Source organism: Rattus norvegicus, chromosome 5, assembly GCF_036323735.1.
Source record: "Rattus norvegicus strain BN/NHsdMcwi chromosome 5, GRCr8, whole genome shotgun sequence".
Taxonomy (NCBI): domain Eukaryota; kingdom Metazoa; phylum Chordata; class Mammalia; order Rodentia; family Muridae; genus Rattus; species Rattus norvegicus.
Window position 1 is genome coordinate 64,405,320 of NC_086023.1, and position 23,455 is coordinate 64,428,774.

The window sequence follows — 23,455 nt, forward strand, 5'->3', positions numbered from 1 at the left end:
GGTTTTAGCAGTGGGTGCATACTTGAATTTCTAAGAAAACTGATGAGCAGAGAAAGTTGAGTTAGCCAAAGCTTATTCACGAAACCTTTTTCCTTTATGCTCTATTCTTAAAGCTTTCTCGGGGCTGGGGATTTAGCTCAGTGGTAGAGCGCTTACCTAGGAAGCGCAAAGCCCTGGGTTCGGCCCCCAGCTCCGAAAAAAAGAACAAAAAAAAAAAAAAAAAAAAAAAAAAAAAGCTTTCTCCTCTCCCCAAATTCCGTCTGTGCCTCTCTTCTCTATAGTTCAGTCTTTTATCAGACTCCTATATATACTTTCAGGGTTTAAGAAGTAGTTGTGTGCATTCTCTAGGAGTAACTTTTTTAAATAGAGAATGATGATTTTAGAATTAATTATGAAAAATTTAATTCAGATTGTCCAGAGCTATTAGAATGAGAGATACATTGCACATAATTCTTATTTGAGTATGGACTGCATTCTCCCAGAGAAATTTATTTATTCTTCTTCTTTTTTTTTTTTTTGTTCCTCATGATAGCCCTGGCTGCCCTGATACTTAATATGTAGACCAGGCTAGCCTCAAAGTCTCAGATCCACCTTCCTCTGCCTTCCAAGTGCTAGCATTAAAGGTATCACATTCATACAGGCTCATGTCATGTCATGGCTTACATGTGGAGGCACATGTGTCGTGTATGGAGATAAGAAGATAACCTGCAGGAGTCTTTTCTTTCCATCATGTGGGTCCCAAGGATGGAACTCAGGTAGTCAGCCTTGGTGACTTGCCTCTACCCAATAAGCCACTCCGCCAGGCCCCAGAAGCATTTTTAAAAAGTAATTATTCTGGTATTCAGCCAGTGAAATGGTTCAGCAAGTCAAGGTACTTTCTGTACAAGCCTGGTGATCTGAGTTCTGATCCCTGGAACCCATGTAAAGGTAAAGGAGAGAACTAACTCAGTACTAAGTTGTCTTCTGGCCTGCACATATACCCATACATATCACACACACACACACACACACACACACACACACACACACACACACACCAATAATTTAAGAGACTTTAATAAGTATATATATCAAATTTTCAAGAAAGCAAAAGAAAGAATAATTTCCTTCAAAACTAGTAGAGAAAAAGTATGAAATAAAGGGGAAAGATTACAAAAGGAAGAATGTGATTATTCTCGGTGGGTAAAGAGCTTGCTGTGCAGTGAGGACCTGATTTTTGCATCCCTAGCACCCAAGTAAAGGCTGGGTATAGTATCTCATATCCCTAGCCCATGATTCCTGGGGTTCACTGAGTAGCTGTTCCAGCCCAGACAGTGAGCTCCATGCTCAGTTAGAGTAGAGAGGCTGGAGAGAGAGCTCTGTGGTTAAGCGCACTTGCTGTTCTTGCAGGAACCTGGGCCATAGCACCCACAAGGCAGCTCTCAACTGTCTGTAACTCTAGTTCCAAGGGGGTCCATCATGTACATGTGTAGTACATATACATACAGGCAATACACACACACATACACTGAATAAGTAAATTTTAAAATAACAAGGTAGAGAGCAATAGAGGAAGACACTTGATGAAAGCCTCTGGTCTACACACACACACACACACACACACACACACACACACACACACACACAGAGGTTTATCCACATATGCACAGATATGCAAAGGTAAGAAAGGAACAGAAGGAAAAAACTCTTGATACTAGTTGATATTGTTTAGTGGTAAAACATTTGCCTGACATGGGAGTTTAATCTCAGTACCCCCCACACAAAGAAAAAACATAGTTAAACTGCCAGGAGTTTGAGGGTAGGAGCACCACTTGGACCCATTAGCTTGAAACAGCTTTCGAATATATATATATATACACACATACATACATACATATGTATATATATATTATATAATGTAATATATATATATGTATATATATATATATATACACACACACACACACACACACACACACACTATAAAATACCTGGTAAACTATATTAAAAGGAGAATAAAATAGGCTTGAAGGGGAAAACATGACTAAGTTACATCATAATGTGAGAACTCAGCTCTACTTGAATGGGTATCTACATAAAAATTAAACAAGTATTAGATTTAAAATATAACAGTGTTTAACACTTCTGGGAGAAAATGGCAGATTTATCACCATAGGGGAAAATTTAATATGCACAATATACCTCTGTTAATTAGACAGACCTAAACAGAAGAATACAGAAGGTAAGACCAAAGTTACCATTATTTTTTTTCAGTATCACTTCAGATCTTTACAGGGCAAGCACTCTGTACCCCCATGACATTCAGCCACTACACACTGATTCAGCCATATGAGTGGTTAAAATATTGAGTCAGTCCTGGTGACTGAAGTTCCCAGATCTGTCATCATTGCAGTGCTTCAACACATTCCGTGACATTCCTTGAGTTACCATTATATTAGCAATTACACAATTAATAACTAGCATAGTGAGAGGCTGTTAACAATAATCTATTTGGAGAATTAGAACCCTGCATCTATTCTAATTGACCCTCCCCCACGTATAGTATCCTCATGTGTGCCCACCATACACCTGAGGGTAGAGTTGTGTCCTAGGGTTTCTATCCAACAACACCACCAAAAAGCAAGTTGAGAGGAAAAGGTTTATTTGGCTTTCACTTCCAGATTATAGTTCATCATCGGAGAAAGGACAGGAACCCAAGCCAGGCAGAAACCTGGAGGCAGGAACTGATGCAGAGGCCAGGGAGAGTGTGTTTAGGGCTTGCTTCCCTTGGCTTGCTCAACTTGCTTTCTTCTAGAACCCAGGACCGTCAGCTCAGGGATGGCACCACCCACAGTGGGCTGGGCCCTCCCCCATTGATCACTGATTGAGAAAATCCCTTACAGCTGGATTTCATGGAGGCATTTCCTCAACTGAGGGTGATGACACACAAAACTTTGTCAAGTTGACACACAAAACCAGCCAGTACAGGCTGCCTAGTTTTCTTAGGCACATTCCTCCCATAACTTTCACAAGGTCATTTTGGGAACTACAGCTTATACCAAGCTTTTTACGTGGATAGTGGGCATCCAAGGTCAGGTACTCATACTTGGACAGCTGAACTATCTTCCCAGTGCCTATTTTGTTTTTAAAGCTAGCATCTCACTCTGCATTTTTAAGTTAGTAAAATGGAGTCAGTAAGATAGTTCAGTGAGTGAGTTGTCATTAAGTCTCACAACCTGAGATTGATCTCCAGGGTCCACATTCTGGGAAGAGAGAACTAACTCTTTCTAATGGTTCTCTGACCTCCACATGTGCACTGTGGCACACGTGTGCCCACAAACATTGCATGCATAAATAGATAAAAATAAATGTAAATTTATTAAATTAGCAAAGCAGAAAGGAATGGAAAATTATGAAACTATCACAAGGAAAAAGAGTTAACATTATTTATAAATAATATAAAAATAAATCTGAAGAAAGCAAAATGGTAGGAAATATAGCTTAAGGGTTTGATTTGGTTATATTTATTTATTTGTGAGTATGGAGGGTCAGAGGTCAATTTGAAGAAGTTGGTTCCCTCTCTCCTTACACCAGGGATGGAATTCAGGTCTCTAGGCTCAGGCCCAAGCACTGTTATCCACTGAACTATCTTACTGACCTGAAAATAAAGTTTTTTTACTTTATTTTGTTTCAATTTTTTTCTAGACAGGTCTCTCTGTGTAGCTGACTGTCCTGGAACTCATGGTAGACAAGGCTGGCCTTCAAATCAGAAATCCCTGCCTCAGCCTCCTAAATGCTGGGATTAAAGGTGTGCTCCACTGTCACCTGGCTTTGGAAATAAAGTTTTTTAAAATGTAGAAATTAATAAAATGAAATACAATAATGCAGACATGTGGCATTGATCAAGAGGTTACACCAACAGCATTCAGGATGAAAGGGGAGCATTTATCAATAATCCTTAACTAGGTCTGGTAGATATAAGAGGTAAAAAGTTTAACTTTCCAAATATAGTAGATGAAGTGGGTTGACAGCCTTCCAACAGAAAATAATCAGAAAAGTATATAGTAGTTAATGTAAAGTATGAAAAAGATTATTTTTGAAGAGATTGTAAAATTACCAGAATAGTAAAATTGCAGACCCAAAATCTAGAGAGGTGAGCTCTGTGTTTGAAATTAACTTTTCTCTGAGAGGCATCTGTAAATTCCAAGAGCAGCAGCAGAGAGACTAAAAGGGTTTGTAATGGACACATGGCTTAGAATGAATGGAATGAAATACAGTTTAAAATCTGGCAAGATGGGCTTGGATGAAACTGTATAAGAATATACCCTAGGACTAAGGCTTGATCAGGGGTAGTTTCCATAGCACTAAAGCCAACTTCAAATTATCTCATTCCTTAGTGGATTAAGAAGTTCTCAGCCAGGTATTGGCTCACTCCTGTAATCCCAACATTTGGGAAGCTGAAACAGGAGTATCATTGAGACTTCAAGACCAGGCTTGCCTAGTAAATTCTAGACTAGCAGGGACTACAGAATGAAACGCAAAATTTTAAAAAAGGTGGGAGTGGGAAAAAAGGGTGTGTGTGTGTGTGTGTGTGTGTGTCCAGGGCCGTAGGTTAGAAAGTGAGTTACAAAAACCCAACTCAGAATTTTTTTTCATTGAATTCACTTGCTGTAAGCCAGTGCTTTAAATTTTCTTTGGTATGTGTCTTTTCATGTTGGGGAAAATGTGCATGTATGTGGGGACCACAGGTCATTGAGTGTCTCTTTTCAATTTCTTTTACTTTATTTTTCTCTTAACCTGTAACTCACAATTTCAGCTAGATTGGCTGGTGAGAAAGCCCTGTCTGCTTCTTCAGTGCTCAGGCCCTCCTGCTTACCTGGCAAGCATTAGGTTAATGGAGCTGGCTGCCCAGCCCCAATTTAAATATAGAACATTATTATGTGCTAAGCAATATAGGAGGGTCCAGCCCACTTTGTGGGCCGTGTGTGTGTGTGTGTGTGTGTGTGTGTGTGTGTGTGTGTGTGTGTTTGTGCGCGCGTGTGCGCACGCGCGCGCCTGCCTGTATGAGTTGATGTGTACCACATGGGTTTAGCTGCCTGAGGAAGGACAGATGAGAGTTGGGAAGCCCCTGGAGCTATCATGTTGGTACTGGGAACTGAACTTAGATCCTCTTTGAGAGCAGTAAACTGCTAAGATCTGCTGCAGGATATATTTTTTAGAGCAAGCACACTTGTGTAAGTTGCACCACAATGTAACTGTTGAAACTGTTATTGTTGAAACTGTTATGTTTGATTATTAATCTTTTTTTTTTCTTTTTTCTTTTTTTTGGAGCTGGGGACTGAACCCAGGGCCTTGCGCTTGCTAGGCAAGCGCTCTACCACTGAGCTAAATCCCCAACCCTATTTGTTAATCTTTACTGAGTCTTGCAGAAAATCTGTAGAAGAACTTTATTGTAAGTATTTGTAGGAGGGAGGTAGTATGTATAGGACTCCTTACTAGTTGGAGTTTCAGACATCCACTTGGGGTTTGAGCTATTTCCCTCATGAATAGGACAATTACGGTGTTCCATGGTTTATGCAGTCCTCATTCTCTCATGTATACTTAGGTTGCTCGCTCCTCTTCACAGTGAAGCATGTCTTTACATGTTTCTCTATATTCACTAATCATTATTTCACTTTACTACATCCCAGAAAATGTTGCTGAGTCAGACAGTTCACATGTTTAAAATTCTAGTAAATACTTGAGAGGTGCTGCTTGAACATGAGCGGCATCAATTCACACACTTGTTTATGTGAGAACTGCACTCCCTAGGACTGCCAACATGAATAGTGCCAACCTTGTAATGTCTGCTACTGACATAAAAACCTGGGTAAAAAAAGCTTATAATATGTATGGTTATAGATAAGAGGGCATTGGAGAAGTAACCAGAGAGGTGTGTTCTTTCTTTCAGGTCAGTGCTGACAGTTGCTTGTGAACAGACTGAAGTTCTGCTTTTTGACCCTATATCTTCAAAGCACATAAAAACCCTTTCTGAAGCACATGAAGACTGTGTGAATAATATCAGGTGAGTGTGTTGGTGAATAGGTGAGCCTTTAATGTGACTCAGAATCTGGTTCTCCAGTTAGTGAAAATATGTCATGCATGATCCAGTTGTAAAACTTACCTTATAATTATAAATTTTACCATGAATGATTTTTAGATTGGAATCTTTCTGCAATCTGTTGTTCACTTCCATGTGATTTTTTTCTCCCCTCTGTATATCAAGGTCATCAGTATGAACCTTAGCCATGTGCTGTACTACCGCATTGGTCACATCTCTCACAGTCAGACCTCACCCACATCCACAGTAATGCGATGCATACAGAACATCTGTAACACCCTTGGGTACTTGCTCCTTCCTAGTGAATGATTTGAGAAGTAAATTACAAGTGAGCAGTTTAGTGGGTTAAAATGCAGTCCTTAAGACTGTAGAGCCTGTAGAGAGCCTAGACAAGGGTTAGGACTTTGTAAGTTAAAGTCATACAAAGTAAATAAATAGAAATGATGAAGAAGAAAAGACTAAACGATGTTTTTAACTCTTAGTAGCAGTTTAGAGTGGGTAATTTGCTGTTTTCTATTTTCTAACATGAAATTATGAATATAAAAACATGAAGTTGTGTTAGTTTTATAACTATTACTTTCAGTGTTACCTAAGAAAAAGGAATGTGGAAATTACTTGTAATTTAGGTGGTTTGCTATACTCTGCACCTCCACTGACCCACACAGACAGAAACAGAGATTAACAGTACAAAGGTGCAGACAGGTTCCAAAGCAAATATCGGAGAGGTTAGACTGAGATCTGGACAGGGCCGAAACCTGGTCCTGGTCTTTCCCTCTAGCATTGTCACCTGGTTATGGTCCTATTAGTTAAAAAGATCAAAGCACAGAGAAGTTTCATGTAAAGAAAGAACCCAGATCACCACAGAAAGCTAGGGCTCTAATTGAAATGTGTTTCATTTTTGAAAGGCTGAAAGAAGAAAAGGCTGTTTTGCTCTCTGGGCTGTAGGTTTTAGCTAAGTAAGAAAGACACAGTCTCATGAAAGGAACTGAGTGAAGGCACTTGCTGGGTCAATGACTGAGTATGTGTGTCATTTCCAACATTATCATGAAACTGAAGCCCTGAAATATCATTATAAACCCCAGGAATAGACTAGGGGTTCAGATGGCCAAGCAGAGGCAATTTTAAAACCTTTAAATAGGAAGGAAGAGGAAAAATTTAACTTCTCCCACTCAAGCCTATCACCAAAATTTCAGACATCTAATATTAAGACAACAAATTCAAACCACCAGAAAAGGGATTTCTCTGGATGAAATTAACTTTATGGAGTAAGTAGTCCAACAAAGACTTTATTTTTAAAAATTATTTATTTTTTTTTTGACTAGGTAATACATGCACGTGGTACAAAATTCAAAGGTACAAAAGGGTAAACAGTGAAAAGTAAGTCTATTTCCACCTCTGTCGCCTAGCCACCCAGTTTCTCTCCCCAGAGGCAACCACTATTACTAATTTGCTATCTTTTCTGAGATAGTTTATGCATGTACAAGCATATAAATACACACCTATACCACACATACCCCACATATTCTTTTATATAAATGGTAGCATTCTACACATACTTTAGTATGCCTGGCCTTTTTAACTGAACATATTCCGAGATCATTTCATATTAGTATCCATGGGATGATCTTACTCCTTAATGGCTGCATAGTATTCCATTGACTGGGAGAGACTTTAAGACATTTTTAGGATGCTTAAGGAGGTAAAGAATACTCTCCCTCAACAAGAACAGAGAATATGAATTAAAATAGATTAGATGAAAGGAACAGGTTTATATAGTAAAGAACTAACTTGAACATATGAAATTAAAAATGTTGCTATATAAAATGTATTTTAAAGGGGATGGGTAGGGCTTACTTAGCATGTGCAAGGTCCTGTGTTGGATCCTACAGCATTGCTAGGGAAGACCATGACATGTAAAGGGTATAGTTGCAGTTTGTGAACATAGCTTGATTGAGAGAGTTCTTGCTTAGCATATGTGAAGCCCTATAGTCAGTGCTACCCAGAATTGGATATGCTGACTCAGGCCTGTAATCTGAGTACTTGGGAGGGAAACAGGAAGACTGGGAAGGAAACAGGAAGACTGGGAGGGGTTATGCTGGGTCAGAGGTCAGCCTGGATTATGTGAAACACTATCTTAAAAACAATAAAAAATAAATAATATTACAAATTTTAAAAAATAGGCAAAAAATTTAAATTTAATTGATCAGATAAACTTTATTTCATCATTAATGAGTGAATTGGAAGTTGGAAAATAATAACAAAATATATACCCATTACATGCAAAAAGGGTTAAAAAGTATGAGTGTATAGTTAAATCACAGTATTAACTAGAATAGATAAAGTATTGCAAAATTCTAGACATTGGGCTGTACACTTAGAGCCCAAGTACCTGGGAGACTGGAAGATCTCAGGTTTAAGACCAGCCTGTCCCTCAAGTGGAATATTATTCCAAAATTAAGTTTATTAACTAATTATAAATAATAAATTGCAGAGATTTCTGGGAAATTGACTTGATAATTGCTCAGACTATCTAGTAATGAGAGAGAGCCACTTATATTCAGAGTGTGAAACAGGTTCAAGGTGGATCTATATCTGGACAGGTTGTAGTAAAACTCTAGATTGAAATCTTAAGAAGTAGAGGCTGTATAGATGGCTGAGTGTTTAAGAGCACTAGCTACTCTTCCAGATGGCCCGGGTTCAATTCCCAGCACCCACATGGGGGTTCAACCCTGTAACTCCACTTCCAGTGGATCCCACATTCTCTCCTGGCCTCTGTGGGTATCAGGCACATGTGGTGCACAGACATACATGCAGGCAAAATATCCATACACATATACTTAAACATATTAAAATTGTTAAAGAGCTAGTAATGCTAGAGGCCAGTTACATGTGGGAATATGATAAATAAGCTGTCACACGGGTTCTTCTCAGCTGATAATGGCTAAGGCAAGGCCATGCACCTCACTACGTCAGGTCAATAGAGTCTAGCCTGAAGCATTTTAATTAGGTGAAGTGTTTTTATTAGTTGAACACTGTGACTGTTAATAGTATAGAAAATGTAATGGTGAGGGTTGTTCCTTTGTTTTGCATTTGGTACGTTTAAAACAAATCTAAACTGAAAGCAGTAAGCTAGGTGCAGCGGTGTGTGCAGTGTTCCTATAGACTAGCTACTTAGGGAGCTAAGTAGAAAAGATCACTTGAAGCCCAAAGCTCTAGGGACCATACAAACCTCATCTACAAACAGATGAACAGTGCTAGATGTAGCCTAGTGGTCAGTGCTTGCCTAGTACCTAGCCTGTGGAAAGCCCTGGGTTTTACTGTTAGCATTGCATCCAAAACAAGAAAAGAACAAGACAGGAAGACCTGTGGATAAGCACTGTTCAGAAGAAGTGGAATGCTAGCCACACGTAATTTTTATTACTAAAGAAAGAAGCAATATTAATTTTAATATATTTAGCACAATATTCCCCAAAACTATAATTTTAACATATAATCAGTACAAAATTTTTGAGATATTTTACTTTCATTTTCTAATGTTGCCTTTCTAATGTTATACTTAAAACACTGTGATATTCTAAGTATAAAACTAGTCACATAGCAAGTGTTTGAAAGCCAAATGGGGCCTATATATACTACATTTGACAATGTGGCTTTATACAGTGGTAACAAATTTATGTTTCTATAGTGTGGGGTAGTGAAATATAATATAGGGCCCACCTCATGTTTAGAAAGTAGAAGTGTTGAGCAATTTTAGACATTTTTTAGATTGGTACATAGTTAAATGTGTGCATTTTTTTTAATTTAAAGGAACAATTAAAGTCTTGTAAATATAGTTTATAGCTTTCAGATCATCAGAAAGGAAGGACATATGACCAGTTCAGTATAAGTAGGAATCAGTACAAGTAGGAAAACTTAAATCATTTCTTTTTGTTGTTGTTGTATTTTAATTTAAACCAAAGGAAGGGTAAGAAATAGAAGTCCCAAATAAAGATTGTTCACAGAAAACATCCATAGATGGATATTAACTAAAAGACATTCTGGAGCTGAGCATGGTGGTGCACACCTCTACTCCTACCACACAGGAGGCAGAGGCAGAAGGATGTCAGAGTTCTAGACCAGCCTGGCCTGTATAGTGATTTCCAAGACAGTCATGGCTACACAATGAGATTCTGTCTCAAAGACACAAAGCAACAGCAAAAAAGACAATCTGCAATTTGAATGATAACAGGAATTATGACTTACATTTGTGTATATATGTATATATTTTAACAGTGGTATCACAAGAAAATAAATGAGAAAGCTAAGATTTAGACAGATAAAAGAGCAAAGGCATTAAGGGTAAAATGCAATAATATTTGTCTTAAAAGGGAAACTCAAGATAATCATAAACTTTGTATGTACCTTAAACCCAGCCCTGACATCACAAAGCAAAGCACAGGGCCAAGTCCATCATGATGATGACATTTGATAGCTGAGTACAAAACTAGACAGTGTAAGCCATGCTGTTGAAGAATTAAGACTGTATAGTTAAGGGGCTGGGGATTTAGCTCAGTGGTAGAGTGCTTGCCTAGGAAGCGTAAGGCCCTGGGTTCGGTCCCCAGCTCCGAAAAAAAGAAGCAAAAAAAAAAAAAAAAAAAAAAAAAAGACTGTATAGTTAAAATGTCCTTAATAACATTTCTAATAAAACAGGTGCTGAATAAAGTAATTGTATACCTGTAGATATTTTAATACAGAGCTTAATGAACAGGAAAGGCAAGAACTTTGGCCTGCAAAGGAAGTAGAAGCAGGAACAATGAGAAGTAACAAATTTCACCTTTTACCATGTAAGATCTGTGTGACCCTAGTGACCCTGAGCTTTCGTTTTGATAGAAATGAGTACAGGGGAGAGGAGACTTGATTCTAGGGCCCATTTCATATAAAGGTTCTTTTAGAAGATTGTAAAATCTAAGATCCAAAAGATCTCACTTTCAGCATAAAGGTGACCTAGAGATAAATTACTCTAAATCTAGACTACCATCCAGGAAATGGTTAACCACAAACCACAAACCAGTCCTCATACATGCTAACACTGTAAGCCAACAACTGTAAGTTAAATGCAGATCAAAAGGACTTTCTAAATTATCTATAAAACAAAAACGTGTAAATCAGCCAGGTGTGGTGGCACATAGCTTTTAATCCCCACACTCCAAGGCAGAGTTAGTCAGATCTCTGAGTTGGAAGTCAGTCTGGTCTACATAGTGAGTTCCAGGCTGGCTGGGTCTTCAAAACAAAACCAAAAAGCAAATGCCAGTTGAAGTGGCACATGCCGATAGGATTTGCTGAAGGAGGTGGAGCCAGGAGGATCAGAAGTTTGAGGCTATGGTTGGGGATTTAGCTCAGTGGTAGAGCGCTTGCCTAGCAAGTGCAAGGCCCTGGGTTCGGTCCCCAGCTCCGAAGAAAAGAAAAAAAAAAGTTTGAGGCTAGCCTGGGCTACACATTTAAACAAAACAGTACCAGGCATGGTGGTGCACACCTTTGGTGCCAGCACTTGAGGCAGAGGCAGGAGCATCTCTTGAGTTCAAGGCCAGCCTGGTCTATAAAGTGAGTTCCAGGACAGCCAGGGATACACAAAAAAGCCCTGCTCAGGAAAAAAACAAAAATACCCACAAACTTGTAAGTCCTCCCTTAAATAAACTCAGTACCATACTCATCCCAAATTAGTCTTTTAATTCAGGAATTTTGACTAAGATGCATCCTATCAGAGGTTGTAAAACTAAATTTAAACGTTTGTGTTGGGCAGTCTGGCATTGACAGCTGAAGTTGTTTTGGAGAAGACTAAAGTATAGAAGTAGCAACCCTTCCCGAGATGGAATAGAGAAGAGTAAGTGACGTGTGGTGGAACAGGTCACTCGGAAGCAGCCCTGTGAAATAGGAACATTTCACAAAAGAACAAAGGCATTGCAAAGCAGTGCAAAGAATATGGACAAGATGAAATTGATCATGTACCTGAAAAATAAAACAAACTCAGATCCTTCTCACACCGTGACTGAAAATAACTTCCATTTAAAGACCTAACTATGAAAACAAACCTTTAAAGTTTTGGGAGAAAGTAGAGAATATTTATACCTTAGTGTGAGAAATTATTAAAGATGGGTGAAGCTCGACTGAGTAAAAGAGAACACCATTGCAGTTTTGTTATAGAAGCTCCAGCAATATGGGAAGATACAGGCTGACAGAAGAGACTTCCAGCCAGGACCAGAAGGATCTTGAATATATTAATCCTTCTAACAAAATGTGCAAAGAATCACAGTGAGCATTAAGTACGGAAAGGTTTTCAAACTAGTCAGTAGTCAGTGGAGAAATAAAAGCACCAGCAGTGAGGAGGAGTAGGGACCCGAGGTGTATTGATACAGTCTAAATAGGCAACAGTCTCAAACAGTTCAACAGTGTTTGGCAAATTAACTATCATTATAATTAAAAAACTTAATACATAACCACATGAATTAGATGCATGAAGAAGGAAGGATTCGTTATAGCATTAGAGTAATAAAAAGGAGACTTGAATGTCTATTAAGAGGAAGTAGATAAATTTTAGTCTCAATGGAATACTATACATCAGCTGAATGAATCAAAAATATCCCAGAAGTGTAAGAATGAGACAGAAAGGCAAATTGTAGAATGAGCTGTACGGTGTGATACCATTTATATAAAATTTTAAAATGTCACAAACACAAGCTCGATGAAGGCATGCACTTGCTCTGTTTTCTCTCAGCACCTGGAACTGTGCCTTATACATGGTGGGTGCTTGTTAAATATTTCCAGAGTAATTTGGATACAAACAGTATGAAAAAGTGGTGATGTACATATTATTAATTTATGGTATTAAACACGTGCATGGGGAAATGACAAATTCTGGATAGTGGTTCCCTCTGGAGAGGGAGGGAGGGGAAGGGGCTTGGGGAGGGACTCACAATATACTTCAAATATGTTTGTATTTTCAGACAATTCTGAAAGATAATGAAATGTTAAAATTTGATAAAGCTGGGTGGTGGGTATCACAGGTGTTTGTTATATTTGTTCTAATTGTCTCTATTTCTAATATTTTACAATTGAAATTTTTATATCTCAAAAAGAATAGACTTGTGTCAAGTTGTTTGCCCCTACTCAAATGACCTTTGACTAACCTGTTTGAATTCTTCATCAGTGTCAGCTCTCATGTGCTGCTGTCACTGTGCTGCCACAGCACCCAGGCCTACAAATTTGAGCCTCCTCCTTCCAATTTGTTGACTAGGACATGGATTCTGAAGTTTGTTTAGAAGCACAAGTAACCTAAGAGGTTAAGAATCCTAGGTGTCTGGGTGCATGAACTTAAGTATGCACTGCTTGGTAATACTAACTTCGTTTCTTGGGTTCTTACTGTGTGTCAAAAACATGTAAAACACTTTTCATATGATACATGGTTTAAGATTTTTTAAATTTTTTGGTGCATAGAGGACAAGGTACTTTGCTGCTGGACAACCTGGGTTTAAACCCTTGGACTCTGACCTTTACATGTGCATCACACACACACACACACACACACACACACACACACACACACACACTGGGTTTAAACCCTTGGACTCTGACCTTTACATGTGCATCACACACACACACACACACACACACACACACACACACACACACACACACACACAGGCCCAGCTGGCCTTAAACTCACTGTATCATACTGGCTGGTCTTGAACTTGTCCTTCTGCCCCAGCTTGTTTAATGATTATCATGTCTTTGTGTAAGATAGATGTCATATCTGTTTTAAGATTAAAGAAACTCACGCTTCCAAAGAGACTTTTTCCCCGCTCATATATAGGAAGTAATAGAAATGGAGTCATATGTGGTTCCCCGAGACTGCCTCAAGCATGGCTGTCCAGAGGTGTGGACATACATTTTCTGGGTTCATTATTCTGGATAGTCATTTTGTACATTCTTGGTACTGTCTTTTAGTTTGTGTTTTAGTTTTGTGAATTGTAAAATAATAATAATAGCTGAGAATATTTTCTGTACATGTTTTAAGAAAGAAAAATGTTTAATTGAAATCCATCTATTTAATAGGCGTACTTCTTAAGATTTACTTATTTTTATTTTATGTGCATTGATGTTTTTGCCTACCATGTATGTCTGTGATGGTGTCAGAGCCCCTGGAATTGGAGCTACAGACAGTTGTGAGCTGTTATGTGGGTGCTGGGAATTGAACCTTGGTCCCCTGGAAGAGCAGCCAATTCTCTTAAACCGCTGAGCCATCTCTCCTGCCCCTAGGCTTACTTCTTATTCATGAGAACTTTATATTTAGATGTAAGAGTCCATGTAGCAGTCCAGGTCCCTATAGTTATAAGGTTGTAAGGAGAAAGCCCCTAGGTAACTATAAGAATATTCAGTTGGTGATACAACGAAATCAATGTGGTACCTCCTTACTAATTCACGTCTGTTTCTCCCTCTTTTGTCGTTTGTTGTTAGGTTATTTTGTATATTTCACACAATATAAGACAAGTACAGTATTTGCTAGTTATGGGGAAATACTATATATATATATATATATTTGTATATGAATATATATGTGTATTTCTATTTTACATATATATAGTATTTCCCCATAACTGATACATATATATATATATATATATATATATATGTATACACACACACACACATATATTTATGTATAGTTCCACAAAACCCTGAAAGTGATTTTGGAGAAGTGGTCAAGATACATATAAATCCTTGGCAATAGAGAATAGATAGAAAAAAATATCAGAAAAACAAGGTGATGGAAATACCAGTACAAGAGATGCTTTATTTTGTGAACCATCTTACCTGCTCTTGAGATAGTTGATGAGATCTGAGGATTTATGGAAAAGTGATTTTTCTTATTATAGTACAAAACTCAAATATAAAGTGAGAATATCATATTCTATTATAATTTCATTGCAAAGATTATACCAAAACAAAAACCAAAAAAAGATTTAGTCTATTCTAAGAATTTGCATATAGTTAAATACATGGAGAAGGGTTTCTTTTTTTTTTTTTTAAGATTTATTCATTTATTATATATAACTACACTGTAGCTGTCTTCAGATACACCAGAAGAGGGCATCAGATCTCATTACAGATGGTTGTGAACCACCATGTGGTTGCTGGGAATTGAACTCAGGACCTCTGGAAGAGCAGTCGGTGCTCTTAACCGCTGAGCCATCTCTCCAGCCCCCCGGAGAAGGGTTTCTTTTTGTGATTTTTTTTTTTTTTTAGTTTAAATCTTTAAAAATATACAACATTATTCTGACTTGGACGTGAAATGTAGATTCTGAAAGAATTCTCTTTCAGTTGCTTTTACACTTTACCAGTTTTCTTCCAGTAGAGAGCTTAGCTCCTCCAGACAGAGAGCCACCCAGAGCTTTTATACCAACTTAGAGTTGTGCGGAAACAGTTGAGGGGTTCTCATTCAGACACAGATGTCATTGTTTATGCAAGAGGACTCCTCTTTGTCAGAGAATATAGAGTTAGAAACATTTCACAACTATTGTTTCACTGTAGGCCTGGCTGGCTTGGAATTCACTGTATGGCCACAGACGACCTTGAACTGTTTCTCCTACTTCACATGACCCCTGCGTGCCAGGAATGCACTCCCGGGGCTTCCTGTGTACTAGGCTAGCACTCTACCAACTGAGCTACCCTAGTCCAGCAGCTTACACCCTTCTGAGTTGTCACTGGAGAGGAGTGGGCCACACAGCCAAGGACTTACCTAATGCTTTACATTCTGAATATATACATATTTTGGGATAAAAATTGCTATAGATGGTATCTTCTTCCACCTCCACTCTTACTATTGTATGGTTTAGTCTCTTTACCAATATAAAAAGTTTATCAGTTAAAACTTTGGGGGAAATGAATGAACTAAAGTGAAAGGATTGAATTTTTCATTAAACTAAATTCAAAATTATTAGCTTCTACTCCAAGATTCTTTGTATATTTTAGATATTAAAATATCCTTTATGCAATAATTTTTAGTTATTTTATTAACAAATACTGAAAAACTGATTTTCTTCATCTCATTTTAAAATAGAAACCCAAAATTTGGGGACCTGGCCATCTAAATGATGTTCCTAAAACACTATATAATCATCTTTCTTCCTTAAGCCTTGAGGTGGCTGGGAGTACTGATACATACTTTTTATTTATTTATTTATTTATTTATTTATTTATTTATTTATTTATTTATTTATTTTTTGGAGCTGGGGACCAAACCCAGGGCCTTGCGCTTGCTAGGCAAGCGCTCTACCATTGACCTAAATCCCCAACCTGATACATACTTTTAATCCTAGCACTGTGTGAATTCCAGGCCAGCATGCTCTGCGTAATGAATTTGAAGTCAACCCAGGTACATAGTGAGATCCTATTTAGAGGAGGCAAGGTTGGAGGAAGAGAGGAGAAAACCATTGGGAATCACTGGAATAAGTCGATGACAGTTCCCCATTTGTCTCCTTGCGCACAACAGTCTTTTATATAGCTGTTTGTTTCTTAGGCTCTGGGAGCTCCTATTCATTCTCAGTCAGTGCTCACTGTATTCTTTCCTAGCCACTCCTGGCTTATTCCACATGGTTATTTTACATAACAGTATGTTTTTGTCTTCTGGGTAATGAACCCCTTTAATTCATTCATTTCATAAATATCTATGATGAAACTGGAGGTATGGCTTAGTTGGTAAAGTGTGTCCTTTGCATGCATCAAGCCCTGGGTTTGGTCTTCAAAACCACACAAACTGGGCATGGTGGCCCTCTCCTGCAGCAAGATGAGTTCAGTGTTGTCCTCAGCTCTGTCTCAAGTTTGGGGCCAACCTGAGCTCTATGATACCTTGTCTCTAAGTAAATAAGTACATAAAGAATGAATCAATCAATAAATAAGCAAGTGCATGTGCTCAGCACTGCCGCTCTAATCATGTGGTGATAGGTCCTTTCTCCTGTCTCCAAGGAGTGTATAGCTTTATAAAGTTGCTCCTTAGCAGCCTGGTCTACCAAGTGAGTTCCAGGACATAAACTGCCCTGGACTAGATAGCAAGGGAAGACTTCCTGGGGGAAATGACAGCTACATATTAAAAGTAAACAAAATAAAGGAAGAAAGTAGACCTAGAACTAAAGCATGATAAGTCTACGACCATACTGCCCTGAATGTGCTAGGCAAGTTCACATGTAGAGCTTCAGAGCACCAAGCCTGGGTGGGAGACAGCCTGGGGATACCCGGTGCTGTGTGCTTATGAAGAAGAAAAAAGCAAGCAATGATAAATCTTAGGAAGGTCATGATGTTGTTTGTGGATATCGGCGTTTATTTTGGAAAGAATTATATATAATTTTATATTGGAAGAAGATCCAGTGTTTTTGTTCTACTGGAGACTAGGAAGTTATATGTAACCAAATTTGCTAAAGATTCTATTAAATTAGACAGAAACGAAAGTGTGAGTGGTCAGTTATAAGTGTTTGTATAAAATATATTGTTATTAAGGATTGGAAATTAGTAAAACTGGCAAAAAAAAAATCTGTATTCTAACCTGTCTGTCTTACAGTCATGACAAACTAGATGATGTTGTGGGAGATTATTTGGGGGATGCTTTTGAATTAATAGACTTAAGTGATGGTGATTTTAATTGTAAGTTTTATATGTAAATCTGTTGTAAGTAGGAAGAGACACAACATGTAGCAGATCTCTTTTATTAGAATCCTTTATCTAATACAAAATCCCCTAAGCAGTCAAGCTCTTAAAATCTGTTGTCTATTCAACTTTCTCTTTTCAATTCCTGGGCAGTTTCTGGAGTTCTTTCCTTTCTACCAGCTGTACTCTAAACACCTATTAACAATTTCTAGTTTCAAATAAAATTAGCAGTGACATAGGCCAGTTACAGCATATCTAATTATTCGTCAGCAGCTTGGCAGTATGGCTGTATGGACAAGGGGCACTGTTTGTTGTGTCAGAATTGCTGGGGTTCTACAGGGAGGTTTCAGTCTTTTGTTTCCTGATGGTAATATAGAGATTGTTCTAAAGTCATATTGTCTTCCAGTAGAGATTAAGTGAACCAGTTTTTCTTTTCTGCTTTTGTAGATTTCTTGATAACCGGCTATTTGCTACCTGCTCTGATGATACCACAATAGCACTATGGGATCTGAGAAAATTGAACACCAAAGTATGCACTTTACATGGTCACACTAGCTGGGTGAAGAACATCGAATATGATACTAATACAAGACTCTTAGTAACATCAGGATTTGATGGAAATGTCATTATTTGGGACACTAACAGGTTTGTAAGTAGGAGACCATGTTAGGAATATAATACTGTAAAACTTTATTTTCTCTTTAAAAGATGGGGAACAAGTTCAGTGTTCTTGCTCTAGAGTTGGGGAGTGGGGTATCAAAAAATGAGCTTTTGGGGGGAAAACAATCAAAACAACCAAGTGATTCCCTAGGCTGAGGATGTGGCTCGACTGAGCCCTTACTTAGCAGGCATGAACCCAGGCATTTACTCATTACAGCATAAAACATGGAGATGTAAGTGGGTGATCCCAGCACTTGAGAGACAGACACAGAAAGATGAAGCAGTCAGGGTCATTCTCGGACTGACCAAACACCTGCGGGAGAGCCTGGGCTTGATGAGATGCTCTTATCTCAGAGGAAAAGACAGAAAAAAGCAGTGGTGGTGGTCCATGCCTTTAATCCCAACACTCAGGGAGGCAGGGGATCTCTGTGAGTTTGAGAGCATCCTGGTCTATCTACAGAGTGAGTTCCAGGGCAGACAGGGCTATGTAGAGAAACCCTGTCTTTTTTTTTTTTTTTTTTTTTTTTTTTAGAAGAAGAAAAAGAAACAAAACAAACCCAAACAAACAAACCATGACTCCTTCTTCCATTACATTTAGTCATGTATTGGAACCAAGAGTGTGTATAACTCAGTGGTGGGATGCTTGGCTAGGCTCACTGCTGCAAAAGCAAAGAAGATGGAACATACATGGGCAGGAGACCAAGGCATCGATCTAAGAAGGAAAACTGGTTTATAAAATGAATATCCTAAGTATAAGGGAAATTTCCTATGGAAACAAAAATGTTTCTCATTCTTTGATCCTTTGATTCTAAATGTACCTATTTTGTAATTTTTAGATTTTATTTTCACGCATTAAAAGATCATGTCTCCTTTGGGATGATTCTAATCTAGAAGCAGTGTTTAGAAATAATGCATGGGGTCTTTTAGGTTGTCTGTGGGTTTGGATCATCTGTGGAAGAAAGAGGACAGCAGCTGCTGGTCGCAGATTGGCCTGGACCATAGTTTCTCAGCATCCTATGGTACACAGCACAGTTTACACAGTGACCTCAGCTGTGAAACATTGCAAGAAAATGTTGCCTTAGGGAGAAATTGTTTGCAGAGTTGAAGCTTGGAAAATACTTAAAGTGTGCCTTTTGCTAACTATGGTATGGTGAATTGTTAATATAGTTGACATATTAGAGCCTTCAGATGTTATATTAAAAAGGAGATACTCAGGGTTGGGGATTTAGCTCAGTGGTAGAGCGCTTATCTAGGAAGCGCAAGGCCCTGGGTTCGGTCCCCAGCTCCGAAAAAAAAAGAACCAAAAAAAAAAAAAAAAAAAAAAAAAGGAGATACTCTGAGTAGTTTAAAAAAAGATTCTAGGCACACCCAATCATTTGAGTAAAGAACAGACTTACTGTCTTTCAACAAATGCAAACAATACACCTTTTAAAATGTAGACCTAAACGCAAGGAGTGGGGCACGGTGTTAAGGAAGGAAGGAAATTGAGTAGAAATATAAGTAATAATCTCCAAGTTAGAAGAGTGAGAACTTAAGCAGTCAGCCAATGAGTCATTAAAAACAAACAAGCCATGGGCACATGCCTGTGATCCCAGGACTTGAGGATCCGAGTCAGGAGGAGTTGAAGGCCAGCCTGGGTTACACAGTAACCCTTTGTCTCAGAAAAACAAAAACAAGCTGTGTCTGTAATCCCAGCTACTTGGAATATTTAGACAAAAAAAAGAGCTGTAAATTAAGGCTAATCTAGGCAATTTAGTAAGACCTTGTCTCAAAATACTGTAATAAAAGGGTCAGTGATGTGGCTCAGTGGCAGACTACCTGCCTGGCGTGTATGAAGACCTAGGTTTACTCTGTAAAGTAGCCAGTTAACAGATAGTGGTAGATTAAACAGTAAAATCAAACTGCGTGTTCTCTAGATAAACATACAAAGCCAGTCAATAGGATAGGGGAAAAAACAGATAACTGTTCATCAGAAGAAAACGTTGTAGACACATAAATAGCAGACAAAAAGAAATGTAAAGCAAGAAGCATTATAATTCAATAAAAAGGTACTATATTAAAAGGCTAGTTTTACTAGAATATAAGTGAATTCTTAAATGTACCTAAAAATAAAACTCATCATTGAAACAAAACTTGACAGAATTACAAGAAAAAAATTTGGAAGAATTACAAGGGGGAAAAAAAGCAAAAATTTGTAGAAAATATCAGGCCTACTCTTTCATTTTTCTAACAAATAAGGCAGACCTTTAAAAAAGGCCAGGGAGATAGATTAGTAGGTAAGGCATTTGCTCTGCATGCCTGGAGGCCTGAGTTCCATTCCCAGAACCCATATAATGAAGGAGAGAATAGACTATCTCACTCTCTTCTCTCTGTCTCTCTCTCTCTCTTTCTCTCTTTCTCTCTCTCTCTCTCTCTCTCTCTCTCTCTCTCACACACACACACACACACACACACACACACACACTCTTTTTTTTTTAAGGACTTTAAAATTGAGTAAGGTGCTTTGGAAGATTTAATAGTATTACTTTTTTAATAATAATTCTGCTCCTCCAAACAGTGTGTATGTGTATGTGTATATATCCCTTCAAACAGACCTAGAACCAATGAAAACAACAACAGCTTGTATTAAACAGCACAGTAGGTAAGAAATGCTATCACACAAACCATTTTCTCTGAACTCAGTCCAGTTGAGTTGGCACAGTTATTAGAAGTTTCCACATTTAGCTTAGCATTGTAATTCAAGCATTTGAGAAGTTGGGGCAGGGGGAGGATGAGACTGATGCTGGACTGTCTACATATAATGAGATTCCATCCAGGAGGGAGAAAGGGAGAGGCAGTCCCAGATGTAGGGAAATTATAAGACTGAAAGTTTAGGAATTTATTCAGAGAAATTGAAGGAAGTAGTGGAGAAACTCAGCAAAAGATGTATGGAAATAATAAAAAATAGAAATACAAAATCAGTATTGAAAATACAGAGCTAGAGAGATAACTCAGTGGTTAAGAGCACTGGCTGCTCTTCCAGAGGACCAGGGTTCAATTCCCAGCACCCACATGTCAGCTCACAACTGCCTAACTCCAACTCAAGGGAATCTGACACTCTCAGACATACCTGAAGGCAACACACCTCTGCACATTAAAAAGGAAGAGGAGGAGGAGGAAGACAATGATGATACAGACAGGCATAATACACAACTTTTATCTCAGCAATTGGGAGGCAGAGGCAGATGGAGCTCTGTGAGTTCAAGGCCAGCCTAGTCTATATATTGAGTTCCAGGACAGCCAGAGCTACGTAGTGAGAGCCTGTCTTAAAAACAAAACAAAAGTATAGTAAGATTTTTACAAGTCTATTCTTTGAAAAAGCTAATCAAACAGAGGAGGGGGTAAGATTTATCAAAGAAAGGAAAAAAGACAGTCCTAGCAATGAAAAGGGAGATATGATTAAAGAATGAGTCAGATGTAGTGATATGTACCTGCTATCCCAGCACTGAGCCTGAGATAGGAAGACTATAGATTCAGGGCCAGGTCAACTACATAGTGGGACTGTATCTCAACAGAGCAGCACTGTGGCCAGTGAAATGGCTCAGTAAATAAAGGCTCTTCCCACCAAACCTGACAACCTGGGGGAGTCTCTTACCACCAGAGCACCCCCAGGCTCACATTATAGAAAGTAAGAATTTACCTCTGAAAGTTGTCCTCTAACCTCTACATGTGCACATATACCCACACATTACATACATATAAAATAAATATAATTTAAAAGCTAAAAAATGTCAGCAACAACACATTTATACCAATATACTTAAAACTTTGATGAAATAGACATCTCATTCGATATACATTAGAAGCTAGGTCTATGGCACATTCTCCTGTAGTCCTAGCATTTGGAAGATTGAAACAGGAGGATTACAGAGTATTCTAGGCCAGCCTGGACAACATGGTGAGACTCCGTCTAAATCAAATAAACACAAGCAAACAAACAAGCTCCAACAATAACAACAACAACAAAAATCCAGCACCTCAGTAAAACGGACGAATGAAAATTGACCTCTTACCAAGTCTGATATTTGATCAACATGTCCTAGCTCAACAAAAGCTGCTGTGTTAGAAAATTGACCTTCCTTGCGCCTCAGATACATCGCTATACTGGGTTCTAGGTTTGATCCCACAGCACACACACACATAGTGAACTTCTGCCATACTAATTAACAAATATTCATGCTCTAAATCTTACTCTGTACCTTCTGGTACCCACTCTTCTTCCTCTGGATCATCCCATGACCTAGTATCTGAAGCCCCGTACAGTAGTGTCATCCAGAGACCCTGCTTCACTCATCAACTCTGACTATCCAGTGTTTAGTAATGAACACTGTAATGAACATTATTTTTGCTATGACCGTTACAAAACAAACATTGAGGCCTAGAGAAATGTCTCAGTGGTTAAGAGCTTTTACTCTTTCAGGAACAGTTTGACTTCCAGCACCTACAGTGGACAGCTTAAAATGGCTTGCAACCACAGCTTCAGGGGAGTCCAGAGCCAATCTCTTTAGGCCTTCTTGGGCACCTGTACTCACATGAGCATACCTACACGGGATAATGTGTATATACATAATTTTAAAATAAATCTTAATACAACTAAGTGATAAAAATCAATTAAGACTTAGCTACTAAAAATTTAAATAAATTAAAACTTATCTACTAATAAAAAAGCAGTACAGACTGTTTTATAGGTGACTTTTACCAAATATTCTAAATAACATTTAAATGAAATTGGTCAGGTTCTAGAAGGGGGGTTGGTACCTCATGTATAAGGCTATTATAGTATGATTTGAGTAGCCAAGCATAACAAAGATAATGTTAGAAGGAAAAAAGAAGATCTAGTATATAATATGAATGCTGATATAAATAATATTCTAAATAAAAATTAAATCCTAAAAGATATTACTCAAAAGTATCAAAATCAAGTTGGATGTATTCTAAAAAATAAATAGTTATTCTATTAATTATACTAACATAAGCTAGATATACTTATGATTCTGTTTTATA

General features: G+C 38.1%; 1 protein-coding gene across 3 annotated transcripts in view; it reads left to right on the plus strand.

The window, feature by feature from the left end:
• Dcaf10 (DDB1 and CUL4 associated factor 10) overlaps positions 1-23,455 on the plus strand; it is a 40,533-nt gene that overhangs the window by 3,013 nt on the left and 14,065 nt on the right. For 2 of the 3 annotated variants that reach the window (XR_010066397.1, NM_001107935.1), the window contains exons 2-3: positions 5,930-6,043; positions 18,200-18,397. Coding sequence is in view for 2 of the 3 variants with exons in the window: in NM_001107935.1 (NP_001101405.1) it covers positions 5,930-6,043; positions 18,200-18,397 (312 nt within the window). In the remaining variant the exon portion in view is untranslated. The remainder of the gene's footprint in view (positions 1-5,929; positions 6,044-18,199; positions 18,398-23,455) is intronic. The other variant, XM_006238066.5, reaches the window with a different exon arrangement.